At 51.5% G+C, this 18,287-nt stretch overlaps 1 protein-coding gene across 1 annotated transcript; it reads right to left on the reverse strand.

Annotated features, from left to right (window-relative positions):
* Positions 1-15,031: 15,031 nt before the first annotated feature.
* On the reverse strand, positions 15,032-18,064 carry LOC112888740 (NAC domain-containing protein 43-like). The gene is made up of 3 exons (XM_025955053.1): positions 17,609-18,064; positions 17,140-17,450; positions 15,032-15,941 (listed from the first exon to the last, which is right to left on the reverse strand). Exons 1-3 carry the CDS (start codon positions 17,778-17,780, stop codon positions 15,216-15,218), a joined length of 1,209 nt encoding a protein of 402 aa, XP_025810838.1. The 5' UTR covers positions 17,781-18,064; the 3' UTR covers positions 15,032-15,215.
* Positions 18,065-18,287: the final 223 nt, after the last annotated feature.

Raw genomic sequence — 18,287 nt, forward strand, 5'->3', positions numbered from 1 at the left:
GAACCTCGTCCTCAGCGATACTGCACTGGGAGAGGGCGAATAAGGTATTTGAGAAGCGCTCTGCGCGATTGCTCGAACGCTTCCACATCGCCGTCCTCTACGTCCTCGTCGCCACGGCTCATCTTCCTCCTCATCAGTGGGGCGCGACTCGGCGTCGTCAAGCGTGCGGAGGTGTTGATCATCGCCGTCGTCCTCTTTACCCGGTTATTCCGGTCAGCCTAGAGACGTACGGTTTTCTGTCCTTAACTATGTCTTTCATATCTAGTATGATCTGGTTAGGGTTGATCTTACTGCTGCAATATTTTATCTTAAATCACTTGATCAGCATGTTTACATATGTTCATTTTCTGTACGCAATTTTCATCATGGTCATGATTTATTTTCGGATTAATTTAAAACTGAAACTCTTATTTATTCCATCAATCCAAAAATCTTATTATAGGAATTTCAGTTTCATGGCTGATTTGTTGATGCTCTGAGGCCCGAGAAGTTCTCTGGCGAGCACTTTAAGAGATGACGAATGAGAGTTTTTGGGACTCGTAACCGACTTGATTTTTGGGACGCCAAAAACCCTAGTGGTTCCTTCCTATAAATATGCACGGGTGCCGGCTAGAAAAGAACACAACAGAAGACGCACAACATGTCTCGACCTGCCTGCTGCGCCGCCGCGTACGCTACTTCATCCCGTTCGTTGGCGTGCACCGGCGATCAGGAGAGCAGGTCTCCGGAACCTCATCCTCAGCGATCCTGCACTGGGGGGGGGGCGAATAAGGTTTTTGGGAAGCGCTCTGCCCGACTGCTCGAACGCTTCCACATCGCCGCCCTCTACGTCCTCATCACCACGGCTCGTCTTCCTCCTCGTCAGTGGGGCGTGACTCAGCGTCGTCAAGCACGCGGAGGTGCTGATCGTCGCCGTCGTCTTCTTTACCCGATTTTTCGAGACGTATGGTTTTTCTGTCCCTAACTATATCTTTCATACCTAGTATGATCTGGTTAGGGTTGACCTTGCTACTGCAATATTTTATCTTAAATCACTTGATCAGCATGTTTACATATGTTCATTTTCTGTACGCAATTTTTGTCACGGTCATGATTTATTTTTGAATTAATTTAAAACTGAAACTCTTATTTATTCCATCAATCCAAAAACCTTCTTAAAGGAATTTCAGTTTCATGGCTGGATTTGTTGATGCTCTGAGGCCTGAAAAGTTCTCTGGCGAGCACTTTAAGAGATGACGAACGAGAGTGATTCTGTGGCTCTCTGCTATGAACGTGCTGTGGGTGTCCAAGGGCAAACCTGAGAGGCCTCTTACCCCTGAGCAGAAGAAGGCTTTTACCGAGGCCAACACACTTTTTGTGGGCTCTATGATCGGTACACTTGTAGATCGTCTACAGGATGTGTACCTTCATCACACAGACGCTAAAAAGTTGTGGGATGCCCTGGAGGCTGACTATGGTGGCACAGATGCTGGCGCTGAGCTGTACATCATGGAGCAGTACCATGACTACAAGATGACCGATGGGAAATCTATAGTCGACCAGGCTCATGAGATACAGTACATGGCCAAGGAGCTTGAGCACATCAAGATCAACCTACCCGACAAATTTGCGGCTGGTGGCATCATTGCCAAGTTGCCTCTGTCGGTGTTTAACCGGCTGCCCATCGAGGGATATACCCAAGGTGGTAAGTTTTGGGTGAGGAGACGCCGAGATCAGGAACTCGAAGGTGCAAGGAACACAAAGCTTAGATAGGTTCGGGCCGCAAGATGCGTAACACCCTACGTCCTATATGGTGGTTTGTATTGCCTTTGGTGTAGAATGATCTAGAGATTGTGTTTTGAGAGGGGTCCCTGACCTCCCTTATATATCCGAGAGACCAGGGTTACAAAGATACTAACCAACACCAGCTGAGGAATCGTACCAGAACATATCTCGAGTAGATTCCCTCTGTATCGGTTAGCTCCATCTCCTATTTAAACGGGATAAATAAGAGATAGACGAGGTAAATAAGAGATAAGACGGACCTAATCTCTTAAATCTCTTTAAACTACGTCATGTACCCAGTCCTGTGGCCCCGGGTCTGACAAGCCCCCGAGCTCTTCGTAGCTGAGTACTGTAGGCTTATCGAGTACTTTCGAAACAGTCTTCGACTTCTTTTGAAGCTTTATCTTGACGTCCGTCTTCGAGTACTTGCTTGGCTGCATCGAAGCTATGAGGTGCTCATGCGCCGAATTTTATTTTTAACATGGTGTGCGATTTGAAAAATCGCACTCCATATGGAGCAGCCCCCAAGCCTTAGGTTGAATCGGAGAATCAGGCTGAGGGTCCCATTAGTCTGTAATCCTCCTTATGCTTCAAAGAAATTTGAAAAATAAGTAGTCGATGCCACGTATCCCGCAGCCCCCGAGCCTTAAATCAAAATACCATAAATTTGGAGATAAGGATCCAAAAACCGTGGCATGCAGGCTAACAAATGACGACTGGAGAGATTACCAAAATGATGATACAAATGATGGAAATTAGATCGTGGACCCGAAAAACCCCTTTTTTCGGGCTAGTTAGCCCTGAAAAAATGATTAATCGAATATTTAATCCAAACAGTCCACCAAATGACCTCTCATCTTCGGAATATTTCCAAAAACTGACCCTTGAACTTTGGAACAGTAACTTTTTCCCACCCCGTTGGTTATTTAACCCCGCGACAACAGTGGAAAAAAATTGTGCCTTCAATCTGCATTTTGCCAAGAACCGCCAAAATCCCCAATCAGAGCCAAACGCCGCCGCCATCCCCCCAAAGAAATCCTCCCGCTCCGACCTTCCCGCCCCTCTTCCCGCAGCCCCCGAGCATCTCGTGGCCAGCGAATCGGAGATGGCACCCAAGAAGGCAGAGATCGAAGGGAAGAAGAAAGAGGCGCAGCCTTCGACCGCGGAGTGGACACACAGTAAGTGCTCCCTCAACAATCTAAACAACCTGGTTTCCGAGGGGTTGCTGCAAGAAAAGAACCTTGTCAACTGGCGCCCCTCTTACCGTGAGTCTTTCCCCATGGAAAATATTGACGAAATCGTCACATTTCTCCATTTTACCGAACGGGGATTGGCCCTCCCCTCTTGTTCCTTCTTTCGGGGCCTTCTGTATTACTACGGGCTTGAGCTTCATCACCTCAACCCGAATTCTATCTGCCACATTTCAATTTTTATCTATTTCTGCAAAGCTTTCCTCAGAATCGAACCCCACTGGGATCTTTTCCGCTTCCTCTTCCGCATCAAACCACAGCCCACATCTAAGAATCTTTCCGTTGTGGGGGCGCCGGCATCCAACTGTGACAGCAGGCCGGCGACAAATATCTCACGTACAAATTCCCCTCCAACCTTCCCGGGTGGAAGAATCATTGGTTTTATATCGAGAACCATGCTCCCCACCTCCCAACGAAATCAAACAGACCACCTGTAGTGATGCCAGAGTGGAATCTTGAACCTTCCGGCAGGGAGATGGATCAGGTCAAGGAACTGCTGGACATCATAGAGGCACAGAAGAAGAAAGGAGTGACCGGTGCCTCCGTCATGTTCGCATTTTTCAAACGCCACGTCCAACCAATCCAACAGCGCCATCGCCTGGGATTCGAGTACACAGGCCCCGCTGATCCTTCTCGCATGTGCGCAGAGGATTTGTCAGATGAAGCTGCACTCCAGCGAGTTCAGCGGGTGTTGCTGGACGTGGACACCGTGCCATACGTGCCAACATTATTCTCCGCGCGAAATCCGCCCAAACCAGTGAGTATTCGACTTCTTTTTGTTGAAAATAACCTCTTTTACTCCATTACTTAACTGAAGAACCTTCTGCAGGGACACACAGAGTTGTACCGCAGCTATCTGCCACGGCCCGACATCCCCCGGCCAGACCACCTCCTCCCCAGTGCCGCTGTTGAGGCAAAGAGAGCTCGCATTACTGCAGCTCAATGCCGCAGCGAGTCCACCGAGGACGTGAGCTCTCAGACGGGGGAAGAAGCTGAAGGAGAAGCGCGTCGGGACAACTCCTCCAAGCAAAGCGTGGAGTTGACCGGCGCTTTGCCGCTGGTGCCGCAAGGCCATAGGCTGGTGCGCAAACGGAAGGCGCAGGAACTCGAATCCGCCGGGTAAGAGCGTGCTGATTTGTTGTATTGCTATACATTGATACTGTGTCATACTTACAACGTCCTCCTATAGTCCTACCGCGTCCTCCTCCCGGGCCGAGCCCGAAGAAGAAAGAACAAGCCCATCTGCCGCCGCAGCCGTCACCATCGCCGTGGCGGGGACCACGCCACAAGCTGGTGAAACCCTGCCCCCGGCAACGGGGACGCCACGCCAGGCTGTGCGGATGAAGAGAGCCATCAAGAAGAAATCTGTACTGTAAGTCTGCCTCTGGTTGCACAGCAAATATTTTGATCCTTCGACTTGTGTGCTAACTGGCTTCGACTATGTTAGAGCTGCAAGTGTCGCGGACCTCCAGCTGACACCAGCTTCGACTGCCCCAGCCCCCGGGTCTTTGACTCGAGAGGAATCCTCAAGCGCTGGGCCAGTTACAGCTGTGTCAGCCCCCGAGCTATCGGCCCCAGAAGGGTCAGCGCCCGCGGAGCCAGCCCCCGGGACGGACACAACGCTGCCCGACCTGCCGCCTCCCGAGCTCCGACAAGTCGAGGCTGGGGCCGGTGGCAAAAAACAAGTCGAAGCCCCCAGCACCGCTCCTACAGATGGCACAGGTGAGCCTCTGGCCGCCCCGGCTGGCTACCAGGACCCGCATGCTGTATGCTGAGAATATTTGTGATTGCAAGTGCTCAGCAGCCGACTACTGAAGAAGCCGTGGGAACCTCCAGGGGACCCGTTGAGCTGCTGCTGGCCGAGTCAAGTTGTCAAGATGCCGTCGTCGCCGACCTAGCGGGTGACCGGCTACTGACAGACGGCAATATAGAGAACCTCAAGAAGGTGCATGACTTTGCTATGGTAAGACCTGAACACTTTTCTGCCAGTGACTATATCGAGTTGCTTATCCGGATTTCCCTTTTTATGCAGAGTGTGATCGCCCACTCTCGGAAATAAGCAGAAGAACTGAAGACCCTTGCCTTCGACCGCAAGGAACATGCTGCCCTGAGAAGACGCCTTGATGACGAGAGGATGGAGAACTCGCATCTCGAGAAGGTCAACGTCGAGCTCCAGCAACAACTCGAGGAACAGAAGAGAGAGCTCGAGGCACAGAAGCAGGCGCACCAGGAGCAGCTCAAGGAGCAAAAGAAAGCGCACCAAGGTAAGCCATTGCTTCCCTCGGGTACTTGCACTGTATGACTCAGCCTGGATTCTGAAAAGCTTTCCACCACAAAGCTTAGGAGAATCTTAATGAGTAAAGAAGAGCTACTTACTGACGTGAAGAACCTGCTCTATCGCCGTACAGATGACGTCGAGAGGCTGCAGAAGGTGATCGGCAACACTGAGCGACAGTTCGTCGACAGCCTTCAGCGAATCAAGACGCTGGGCGAAGAACTCGAGGACCTCAGGGGGGCCGCCCGGTAGCTGGTGGACGTGGTGGATCCACCGGAAGAAGGCGAAACAAACCCCCGGCCCCTGCTAGAGCGGCTCCACGAGGCCCCAAAGAAAGTAATCAAATTCCTCTCCGAGGCACCTGTCACATGCGTCAACAACACCCTCGCAATCGTGAACTCCTTCCTGCCAAGCGCGCAGCTGGAGATATTTGCTCAAGGCATGGCGGCGGACTGCACCGAGGATCAATTTGACATATATGTCCTAGAAGCCCAACTCGTATCAGAACGTATAGTTCAAAGTGTAATGCAGGATTAGGGTACTAAAAACAAGTATTCACTTCCTTGTATATATGGTTTCTTTTGATGTCTCTACTTGTGTATGTGCCTAGGCTGAATTGGAATCCAGGCTTATAAGGCTCAAGTAGTAGACGCTACCCTGGGTGCAACGACCCTAAAGGTAGCCATAGCATCTTTGGTGTTATGATTTAGTATTTTTTATGTTAAGCTAATCTGCCATTTTTGTTCAACTGATTCGCTGATGCGCTGCTCGACCTCGGAGTGGCGGGGCATCTCCTGGGCGAGCACCGTGCCATCGAGCGACGCGCCGGGCTTCATCTCGTAGAGCGGGAGGGCGCACGCCATCAGCGGTGCCACCCTCCTCACGTGGTACGTCCCGACGACGCCGATCCCGCAGAGGCCATTGTCCTTTAGGAGCGCGATGGCCCCCAGGAGGTCAGCGAGCCTTTTCTTCTCCTTCTCCACTGGGTCCCACACCCATACTTGCAAGGCCTCCTCAAACATGCGCCCGGAGAAGACCAGAAGGGAGCGGCAGCATTGTTCCTCAAAAGCAAGTGCCAACCTTTGTTGGATTTCGTTGGTGAGATGGCCATGTACTCGTTCACCCTGTGCGTCTGGAGGTGCATGTCGGTGCACCCCATCGGTACTAAGGTCATCTTCCCATCCCTCTTTTGGTTATGCAGGGAGATGGCGAAGAAGTATTTCCACAGGTTGAAGTGGGGCTCGATCCCTAAATACCCCTCGCACAACGCGATGAAGGCCACAATGTGCTGGATCACGTTCGGATTGAGGTGCTGCAACTCGATCTAGTGGGAAGGAGTCACGAACCCATGCTTGTGGAAGGTCACGAAAGAGAGGACGTAGCCGTCAGGCGGTGTCACCTCCATCTCGCGGTCAGGTACGAGCCACTCCATTGCCTTTGTCCTCGCCTAGAGAAGCCCGCGCTTGACGAGACCCTCCAAGCACTTGTGGGTCACCTCCGAGCGGTACTATGACGCCATGGACGGACAAAAGTAGGGGCACGAGAGCTGCGGCTATGAAGAAGGCGCGAGGGTGAGGGCTTGAGTCTCAGCGGCAGAGGAGGAGCAGGGCTGCGAGAGCAGGGGCTTAGGCTTCGGCGATGGAGAAGCAGAGAAGGTAGAGGAGCGGTTCGGCATGGCGAAAGTGAAGGGGCCAGACGCCTCAACTCCCACGATCGCCATCAAGGCCGTGGCTGCTGCATCCCGTCACCCCATCTCCTCGGGAGGTGCACACACGCCACCCTCGGCCTATCTCCTCGAAGGATGCGCTCGACGATAGGAATGCCCAAAGCTCCCACAGGTAAGAGGGATACGGGGCTGAAAACGCCCCTACAGCCCATTAAGGTCCAGGGTTTGAAGGTTGGCCCGCCGAAGGGTTCGACAGCCGCCCCGGGCCGACCACTGACTGAGGGGTGATGAGAGATGGGTTCGCTAGCGGCTAGAACCCTGACGCACGAGCGTCGCGGGCGTATCAACTCGCGTTCAAGTCTCGGCTCCAGTTCGAACCATGGTTTTCCATCGTATGAAGGCAACAATCCCCCAGGTCCGGTCGAACAATCTGGGAACTATATGGGTGGACGGCCGGGAGCATGAAGTTAGTCACCAGCTTGACTCATGTCGGAACCTTGCGAAAGGGATGCCGTAGCTTCACTTGAACTGGCCCGTTCGCAGCTCCCCGAGCACCACCGTTCGACCAACGAGGTAAACATGGTACGGCTCAACCCCTCCGTCCCACGAAGGGACGCTTGAGGATTAATGTTCAAAAGACGGGACAGCCTGCCGACCAGACCACCGCTCCGTGCGGAGACTCGGGGCTGCACTCGCACTGAGCTGGCCCACATGGTCGCGAACTGCTCCGACAGGTTAACCGACACATGGAAACGGAATCCCGACTAGCTTCCCACTTGATAGAAACCTTCGAAGGGGCAAATAGCCCCTCCGCAGGCTCGAGGGCTAGACCCACCGGGTCCTCTCGCATGAACCAAGGAAAAACCGAAAGCACAACGAAAAGAGCGATGATCTCCATTTGAGGCAGCAAAACGAGTACAAAAAGTAGCATGGCCCGAGGGCTGTTTACAAGTTCAAAGATATCGGGACGTCGCCACGCGACTCCCACAGACGGCTCAGAGACTGGCAGAGGGCAAGCTACCGAAGCGAGGATGGCAAGGCGTGTTGCAAGCCTTCTTGTAGCATCGCCCCATTGCCAGCTTTCAGCTCCGAGAGGTGCGGCTCGGATATAGCAACCCCCAGGCTCCACTTACATAGAGGAGAGTCAGCCATTCTGACCTTCCCACCTTTCGCTCGGCGCCGCATCCGAAGACTCTCCACGTTGGTGATGGGTGGAGAGTCTGCATACGCTCATCGAGCTGCATCTTTTGCAAGCGTTCTTCTAGCATCAAGAACTTACAAACGCTGGCTGGATCCATCGGGAGGATGACTCCAGAGGACAAGCCACCGTGAGGTCGAGCTCATTTCTTACACACTCTACTTGGAACTTGGCGGTGGAGATCGCCAGAGGGGAAGGGGTCAATTTATAGCCCCAGAAGTAATGTTAACATGTGAAGCCGATCCCAGGGCACAATGCTTGGCGCAGTGTCTGGATAAGCTCGAGGACCGGTGCGTGGATCACGCGGCGCTACAGATGCAAGACAACGCATCAAATTCTCGGCATCGATAAGGCTAGAGAGTGTCAGCCCTTTCATGTCTCCCGAAAAAGTCCTAGAAGGGCTCGGGGGCTTCTATCGGTTATAGATACTCGGGATGAATCTAGGAGCAGCTTAAGGGACCGCTAATGCCCAAACACTCCGACAACACCACTAGGGAAGTAATCCTCCGCTTCGCCCGACCCTCCAACGGTAGGGCGATTTACGATGAGCCTCCGCTTCGCCCAACCCTCCGAGGGTTGGGTGGCATGTGGTAAGCCTCCTATCCGCTCGACCCTAAGGGGTCGAGAAAGGGGACCCACTGCCCCGGCAGAGAGGGGTCGGACCGCGCCGGCCCCACAGGTCGCGCTACCGCCTCACCCAACCTCTACGCCTACGGAAGGGAGAGGATCGGGCGAGTCGAGTGCAGGCCCCGAAGTCAACCCATGAGGGGACTCATGCGTGGCGCGGCAGGCGCCTGACAAGCCACAGTGACAGGAGCTGTCACAGCCCCCGCACGCCACCGCCTGAGCCCGCTCAGGCGGCTCAAGGCGCAGGCTTAGCCTGGCGGCTACGTTTTAGGGGTGCTCAAGCACCCACGCTGCCGACTCGACGTGACCATGTGGCCCGTCCGGTCGAGCGGCGTCAAGGCGTGATGATTACGGTCCGGCAATACCGATGCCCGGACGAGGCGAAACGGATAGGAGGAAGCGGACAAGAACCCGAGGCCCCTCCTCCATCTCTCTCTCTCTCTCTCATGTAGCTCCCCTTGATCATATAAAAGGGGAGGCCCAGCCCAAGGAGAGGGGATCGAGTTCCACACGCACACAACTCCAACTCACACTTAGTCACCCGAGACTTGGGAGCCCTCTCTCTCTACCGTTTGTAACCTCTACTACAAACAAGTGCAAGTAATACAAAGCCATCATGAACTGGATATAGGGACATTCAGCCCAAACTAATATAAACCTTTGTGTCATCTTTGCACATCATCCGGACCATGCGGGTGCGTGGGGTATGCATAGGATATGCTTTGCAGCCCGTCCGTATGGAAATTTTTTCCGAAAAACAAGGGAGTGGGTGCCGCGGGTATGGCCAGCACAATAGCCCAAGCCAGGATTAGGTGGACGAGATGGCCTACAATAGGTAGCTTAGTACAAGTGATTGATCCATCCATAGTACAATGATGAAGTTCTTCGTAGTGTGAAGAAAAATAGACCATAAATTCTAGCACATCGATCTATGTAAGTCAACTGTGCTCTTATCATCTCCCGGCTGTCAGCTTTCTCCCCTCTCATCAGCAAAACAGATAGGTATCTGAGTGGCTGGCAGGCAGCGCTCCTCAACCCCATGGGGCGCGCTGTGCTAGTAAACTCCGTCCTGGATAGCCAGCTCATCTACACGATGTCATCGATCCTACTGCCGCAAGGGACTGGATGCTCTAGACCGCAGGCGCCGGGCTTTCCACTGGTCGGGAGAAGACAAGGTTTATGGGGCACAATGCTTGGTTGCATGGGAGACAGCTTGTCAACTGAAGAGACAGGGTGGACTCGGCATCAGGAACCTGGCGTTGCAAAACAAGTGTCTTCTCCTCAAGACGCTACACAAGCTCCACAACCCGGCGGGCTCGGCTTGGGCAAGCTGGGTCAGAACTCAGAAGCAACGTGAACATGGTGACCATGCATGGAGACATCGAGGGTGCCCACTGGTCTGACCTCGAGGAACTACTCCCCCTTTACAGGGCAGTGACTGAGCGAAATTGGCAATGGCCAGTCGACCAACTTCTGGGAGGACAAATGGCTACACCATGGGCGGATGAAAGATCGCTTCCCGCTACTCTACAGCCATGCTGTCAGTACCGAAGCATCAGTGAAGCATCAGTGGCAGATATCCTGGCCGACGGGGTGCGCGGGCACCTAGTGCCACGACTGACTACGGCAGCCCGGACGGAGCTGACGGAAGTCCAAGAAATTCTTCAGAGCGTCGTGCTGACAGAAGAAGACGACCGCCGCACCTGCCCCCTCTCAACCGATAGGCAGTCATTGCAATCTGGCCCAATATATCATTCAGCTGATGATACGCATTCTTGGAGACCCCCCTGTTGCTTTCTACAGTTTCGTGTGGGAGAACCGAGCTCCGCCGCGAATCCAAGGGCCTGTTTAGATCGCGTGTAAACGCAAAAACGTGTAAACGCAAAATGGCGGTTGTAAATGCAAAAAAGCCGTAAACGCAAAAAAACCGTAAACGCAAAATTTTCGAAGGAATCTTGCCAATTTGAAGTACTAAATGAAGTCTATTTACAAAACTTTTTGCATGGATGGGCTGTAAATCGCGAGACGAATCTAATAAGCCTACTTAATCCATATTTTGCAACAGTGATGCTACAGTAACCATCCGCTAATTATTGCTTAATCATGGATTAATTAGCATCATTAGATTCATCTCGCGATTTACAGTCCATCTGTGCAAAAAGTTTTGTAAATAGACTTCATTTAGTACTTCAAATTGTCAAGATTCCGTCGCAAAAAAATTTTACGTTTACAGGGTCCAAATGCCAAAAAAAATGCGCCGATCCGTTTAGATGCGTAAAGACAAAAACGCTGTAAACGCAAAAAAAATTTGCCTTTACACGTGAGGAACTAAACAGGCCCCAATTCTTCGGCTGGCTGCTGGTGCAAGAAAGGCTGCAATGCCGAGACAATCTTCACAAGAAAGGAGTCGTGGATGACCCGGTCTGTGAACTCTGTAAGATTGCTCCGGAAACCTGCACGCATCTACTGCTCGACTGCCCCTTCGCTCACCAAATTTGGACCCGTCTTGGATACATCACAGACAGATGCGCCGCGAGCAGGATCTGGGAACTGAGGCGTTCGCCGGCCGTGCCTGCAAAACACTCTGAATGCATGGTGCTACTGGTTTGTTGGCATATCTGCAAGCACAGGAACGAAGTTATTTTCCAGCAACTGCCTCCCTCAACTTCTCGTATGAGGGCGTGTTTAGATCGGCAGTGTGTAAACGCAAAAAAAAATTTTAAAGAAATCTTACCAATTTGAAGTACTAAATGAAGTCTATTTATAAAAATTTTTGCATGGATGGGTTGTAAATCGCGAGACGAATCTAATGATGCTAATTAATCCATGATTAAGCAATAATTAGCGGATGGTTACTGTAGCATCACTGTTGCAAAACATGGATTAAGTAGGCTCATTAGATTCGTCTCGCGATTTACAGTCCATCCATGCAAAAAGTTTTATAAATAAACTTCATTTAGTATTTCAAATTAGTAAGATTCCTTTAGCATCTTTGCGTTTACGGTTTTTTTGCGTTTTTACGCCGGGAACTAAACAGAGAACATGCGAACTTGTGGAAGTTCCGCCTGAAAATAGCTGATCGCCCCATCGCCGAGGCCTGGTGTCAAGCTCTGTGCTCAATGTAATACACCACTAGCACCCCCATGGAAAAAAATCATTCGGGTAAGTTTTTTGTTCAATGCTGAACTTGTAAGTTGTAAGCTTTGGCTCGAACATAGCCTTTATCAATGAATTCGGGTAGGGGATTCTCTCCCCTCCCGTTGACCGTCAAAAAAAATCATCTCAACCAATCGATGACACAGTATTTAGCATGCATTTTTGCTGTCCTTGACTGCAGCAGGGAGAAATAGGTAAAGCAGGCAAGCAAGCTTTCATCGTCCTTTCATCAATCATTGAGCTGCTGGACCTGACCAGAGTGTGTAATCGTCAGGAACACACTTGGTCCTGCTTGATTCCGCGAACAATAATGCAAGTACGTTTTTCACGTGAGATGGGTTATTTTAGAACATAATTCATTGTCATTTTTGGTAACTGAAACCGATCAACGCCCTCCCGTTATCTCGTCGCTTTCGAATCTATATAACGTGCTACATGGAACAAGGAACAGATCACCATGTATACTGTTGCGTAAACAAAAGGTTACGATGCTGTTTTTCGCTTATTCTTTGCTCTTTCTCATTTGGTCTTATCATGCTGTTACCTACAGTAAACTTGGCCCATTCTTGGACTTTTGTGCATTCATTCTTCTCCGCCGAAGGAGTGATTATGCTTATGCATGTGTTCTAACATGAAATTAGTAGCTACATGCATGTTTATCTGATGCGCTGCCCTCACAAAAGGTCTTGTCTAAACTTCAATCGCAACAAGCATGTCATGTGCAATGGTATTTGCCTCTTTGGTTCCTTGCGCAAACAATTTGCCTATTTGGCTATTTGCACAGCAATGGCCGGATTCTGAAGGTGCAGCAGTATTAGATACTGTAAGACAACATTAGTTGGTCATCAGTAGGGCTGCAAGTAGTGTCTATACAGCGCCACAACCTTTTGAAGCGATGCATGTATCTATTCATCAAAATGGGATAAGTCGATCAAGTGCCTTTCTTCATGGAAATCATCATGTTGTTAAGTCAGAATCATATAGACCACAAGAAATAGCTGGGTCTTAAATCAAGCAGCAGCGCCGACAGAGTTGCAGCATGCAAACTGAAGTTCAAGCAAGACTTTCCCATGGTTATATATATATATATATATATATATATATATATATATATATATATATATATATATATATATATATATATATATTATCTACAAGTATAGGGGGAAAAGGTCTACTTCTTATTCCCAGAAATTATTGAACTTTTTTTACTTTGTTTCATAATGTAACCAGTTTACTTATTCTTTTCTCCAAAAGACACGTGCACTACTATCAGAAGATTCGATATATATAACTTGTTTTTATTTAGAAGAGTTGGTATAATTCTAAAACTTAAGATGGCAATACATATATATAAATAAAGAAGATATTTGAAACCACCGGTAGTAAGTACTACCTTCGTTCCAAATTTTAATTTGTTTGATTTTTCTGACCACAAGTTTGACCACTCGTCTTATTCAAAAATTTGTGCAAACATAGTCAAATTTAAGTCAATCTTGAAGAACTTTTATTAATAAAGCAAGCCACAACAAAAGAAGTGATATTTTGCATAAATTTTTAAATAAGACAAGTGGTCAAACTTGAGGTTAAAAAAGTTAAATGAATTATAATTTGGAACGGAGGGAGTAACCAGTGTGTTCTCACGTTACATTTTTTTTTGGTAGGTACATGTCACTCTTTTATCTGCACTTTTGAATGAATACTCTAGCCAGTACATGCACGGCAAAGACTGGCGTTTGCTTTGCTCGTTAGGGTTCTCCATCCTCGGTGAAATTAATGGTCGTCACTGTCCCGTATCCATCCATCTACCGCCACCATGCATGGTCGCCGCCGCTGTCACCAAATTCTCCCATGCATGCACGCTGACATGACACCGTGCAGTAATTTTGTTTCGGACTGAAACACAAAACTTTTTTTTTTACTCCACAGGCCGGTCCATCTGTGCATGGGCGGTGCGTGGCACACGTGACAGGCCCTTATCAAATTTTAAAAATTCTCTCGATAGCTAGCTATCATGGAGCAGTAACAAATAAAAAGCTAGGGCAAAAAGGTGTGGAGAAGAAACAAAACCCCGGATCGCGCGAGATTTTAACGCCACGGATTGACGGCGACAAAAGGCGATAAAAGTAGTCGTCCATGTGGCAAACGACGCTGCTGTCGAAACAACATCTAGTATCTGCAACAATATTTCAACAAGCCTAAAGCAACGCTGCTTGGTGGTGCTCTTCCTTCGCATCGATCTCCTTTTTGCGCCGGCTCGCTCGCTCGCTCGCTCCAAAACTCTCTATAAAACAGCTGGAGGGGCCAAAGGAACCCGCCTTTTCCCAACTATTTTCCCCTTGTCATGACACACGAGAGACAACGATTTTCATCAAATTATTTTTTGCCAAGCACAGTACTAACCAAGACGCGCATATGCATACATACTCACCGCTATGAAAATACCTACGCAACCCTACGTACCTCTAGACCTTGAAATTAATAAAGCCTTACTGTCGACGAGCACGTCCCCTACCACTTAAAAGAATAATATGATAAATATTCTGAAAAATATGAGCACTCATGTCGAGTCATGGAATTGAACCCACATGAGCCTCATTATCGACAAGCATGATGCCGCCTACCACTTAAAAGATTAACATCGATTAAATCCTAAAGCAGAAAAATACGAGCATTCGGGTGGATAGGTTCCACAGTGTGGAACATTACCAGCTGCGCTCAGCTCCCTCCATCCAAATGATTAACACACTGGAAAAAGTATTCTTATTTTTGTAATTAAAAAAGATGACGACCACACAGTTATTATTAACGTAGTGCAACACGCCAACACACACGAGCTAGCACTAGAAAGGAAATGATGTCACACCTCACTGCACTAGAAAACATAAAGCAGTTTAATTATAATAGTAGAAATTAAGCTATAGGTACAAATGATAGATAATAGTACATGTGTTCTCCTAGCTCTACCACTCTGTCCTTTTGTTGATGTCTTTTAGTTTCTCCTTGGTTTTCTATGAGCTCACAGATCGATGATCACCACACCTCGATCGAGCTCGATCACTTGGAGACACGAGCAACATCATCAGCATCAGCTCTGTCTCCCTAGAAATTATTCATTCACGTACGTGTACAGTGTACTGTGTACACACGTGCGTGCGAGCGTGCGATACGGCGGCCATGCACGGGAGCACGCACGAGCTAGCACACGCGAGGAGATGGAGTTAGTGGCGCGGCAATGCATGGATAGAAGCTGTGTTGTGTCTGGGCTGTCGATAGCTACTACACGTTGTTCATCGTCAAGTCCGCGTGCAACGACGACGACACCGACCGCGCAAGGCTCCACAGGTCGCCGTCGCCGGCGACGGTCGCGTGCGCGGCGGAGGAGAAGGCCGCGGCGGCGGCGGTGCTGCTGGGATCATCGAAGAAGGCGGCCATGCTCTTGGAGGCGTCGGAGAGGCCGTTGAGCTCGTACGCGGCCAGCCGGTCCAGCGTGTCCCAGTCGGCGATCCCCGACGCGTCGGCGGCGCCGTACTCGCCAGGGCTCGGGAGCAGGCCGCCGCCGCCGGCGTGCTCGAGGGGCGGGAGCTTCATGAACTTCCCGTAGAGGCTGCTGCCGTGGCACGCCGCCGTAGTTGTTGCGGCCAGGTGGTGGTGGTGGTGGTGGTGATCCAGCAGCGCGGGCTTGGTGTCCTGGTGGTGCTTGTTGCTGCTGCAGGGCCTGCCGCCCATGTACTGGAGGATGTGGTCGAGCGCGTCGTCGCTGGCGGAGTGGTGGAGCATCTGCGCCTTGGCGTGGTCGCTGACCGTCACCGACGAGCAGTTGCTCGGGCTGCCCTCCATGGGCGCCGCCATCTTGGAGGCCGCCGCGTGGCCGCCTGTCGCCGAGGCGGCGCCGCCGCCGCCGCTGCTCTGGCCGTGGTGCAGGAGGTTCTTCTTCTTGAACACCCTGCAGATCACCCACCCCTCCTGCTCCTGCGTCGCTTGGTCTCCCGCCGCGCCGCGGATCTGCACGTTGGTTCATGAGCAAACATGTATGATATGAGACCAATAATTCTCATGACAAAAAAATGGTTAAGACAAATCAAGTGGTTACAAGTAGTATTAACTGTCTAGCTGCTAGATTAATCTAGTATGTCTGCCATGAAGGTGCATGCATGGTAAGTTTTCCTCATAGGGTTAAAGGTAAGTTCTTCCGAAGCATCCAAAGCTGGTCGGTCAGTGCAGCCCCATTTCTGCAAAAAGGGGAGCTGAGTGAGCTGCTCCCACTGGTACCAGACCACCTAAGCAGCTAGCCTAGAATCACATGCAAGATTATTGCCATGATCAGGGAGCCAGCTCAAAAGCTGCCCCTCACTCAGTTGACCTCCGGAAAAGGCTACGGATAGAACAGACTCGCTTGTCCTACGCCCGTGTCGACGCGTGCGTAAGTCCACCACCACTCTCCCGTACATCGATCCTCGCTAGTCGCCACTGGAGACCATGCATGAACCCATGTGTACTATGTTCATGTCTACCTACTCCGATCCCAAAGTCTCCTACACATGATTGGTACTCTGGTAGTAGCAGCTTGTACTTGTCCGTTTGTTAGAGCAGCTGCAGCCTGCAGCAGCTACAGCATTCCATTTCTGTGCCGTACGTGTCCCTGGTTGGGGTGGTACGGCGGCCGTGTTTGGTTGGCTCGCCGGCTGGCCGCATGGGGGTAGGGCGGCCGGGCCGGTGTCTGATCTTGCTGGTGGCGCGCGGAGATTGTGTGGCCGGCCGGCCCGCCTCGACCCCAAGGCGCCCGCGGCCAACCACCCCCAGGCCGAGGCCAGCCTAGCTTGGTAGCTGCTGGCTGCTGCAGCGAGAGAGCGCGAGGCGAGCTAATCGATCGAATGGCTGGGCGTTCCTTGAAGAGCACTGAACCTAGCTACCCACCACACAGCCTTGGTCGTCCCTGCTTGCTTTGATGACAGCGAGGGGGCGAAAGCGCCACTCCCTCCCACTCGCGAAACATGCCCCATTTCCAACAACCTATGAGCTAATAGGTCGCCAGCCATGGATGGATCGAGACAGAGACCTCCTCCCTCCTCCTAATCAAATGATTCATTCGGTCACCCACGACGCGTACGAGAAGAAGATGAGAGTCTTCGTCGTCGTCGTCACTTGAACAGTTGCATGCAGGTACGTGTGTACGTACGAGTATGTGTGTATTTGTACGTACAGCGGAGGAGGGCGGCTGCGAGGGGTAGTAGGGGTCGTCGCCGCCGGCGGCGGGGTGGGCGTCGTCGAGGCGGTACTCGTGCATGATCCAGTCGGACTTCTGGCCGTGCGGGGCGCGGCCCTTGTAGAAGACGAGCGTCTTGCGCATGCCGATGCGGCGGGCGGAGGTGTAGATGGCCTTGTCGCGGCCGGTGGCCTTCCAGAACCCGGCCGCCGTGGCGCGGTTCGTGCGCGTGCCCGTCGGGTACTTCTTGTCCTTGTGGCTGAAGAAGTACCAGTCGTTCTGGGGGCCCGACCCGATGCGGCACTTCTCTGCAAGTACACATGCGGCGGCGGCCATGACGGCCAGTCAGAGTCAGTCCGACCATAGCAGCAGCTAGCATTGCTGCTCATCATCTCACTGGGAGGAGGAGGAGGAGGAAGAAGAAGAAGAATGCTCGCTCGCTCGAACAACTGATGAACTAACGCACCTTGGATGTCCCATGGCTCGAGCTTGTTGAGGTCGACGTCGCGGATGACATCGAGGTCGATGCGCTCCGAGGCCACCTTCTTCTTGAGGTAGTAGGTGAGCAGCTCCTCCTCCGTGGGGTGGAACCGGAACCCCGGCGGCACCACGGACTGCCCGTTCACCGAGATGCTCATGATGATCACTAGTGCAAGTTAACTAGCTAAGCTGCTAGTGTGCGAGCTAGCTGCAACGGCCAATAATCTATCTAGCAGGAGCAAGGAGTAGTGTATAATCAGATGTATGACTCTTCAGATGTCGACCACCATTGAGAAGGATCGGATCGGAGAAGAAAGCAAGCAGCAGCTAGGCAAAGGGAATTGATCGAGGCCGGCCGGTGATGGGGTACAAGGAAGCGAGCTACAATGAAGGTGGTTATATATAGCTCCTGACACCGGCTAGTGGGATTAGTTTCGCCAGGCTAGGGAAGTGCCACCAACCATGAGAGAGAGGGCAGCCAAAGCTGTGCGTGGACCCCGGTCGCCGGGCGCCCGGGCCGGGGAGGAGAAGAAACGGGCCCTGGGAGGAGAGAGAGAGAGAGAGAGAGAGAGAGAGAGAGAGAGGGGTCGTCACCGCAACCGGCTGGCAGCAGGGAGCGGGGAAAGGCGAGCGGCCGCCATCGGCAGCCGCGACGCGCGACCTTA

Source organism: Panicum hallii, chromosome 4 (genome assembly GCF_002211085.1).
Source record: "Panicum hallii strain FIL2 chromosome 4, PHallii_v3.1, whole genome shotgun sequence".
NCBI lineage: Eukaryota > Viridiplantae > Streptophyta > Magnoliopsida > Poales > Poaceae > Panicum > Panicum hallii.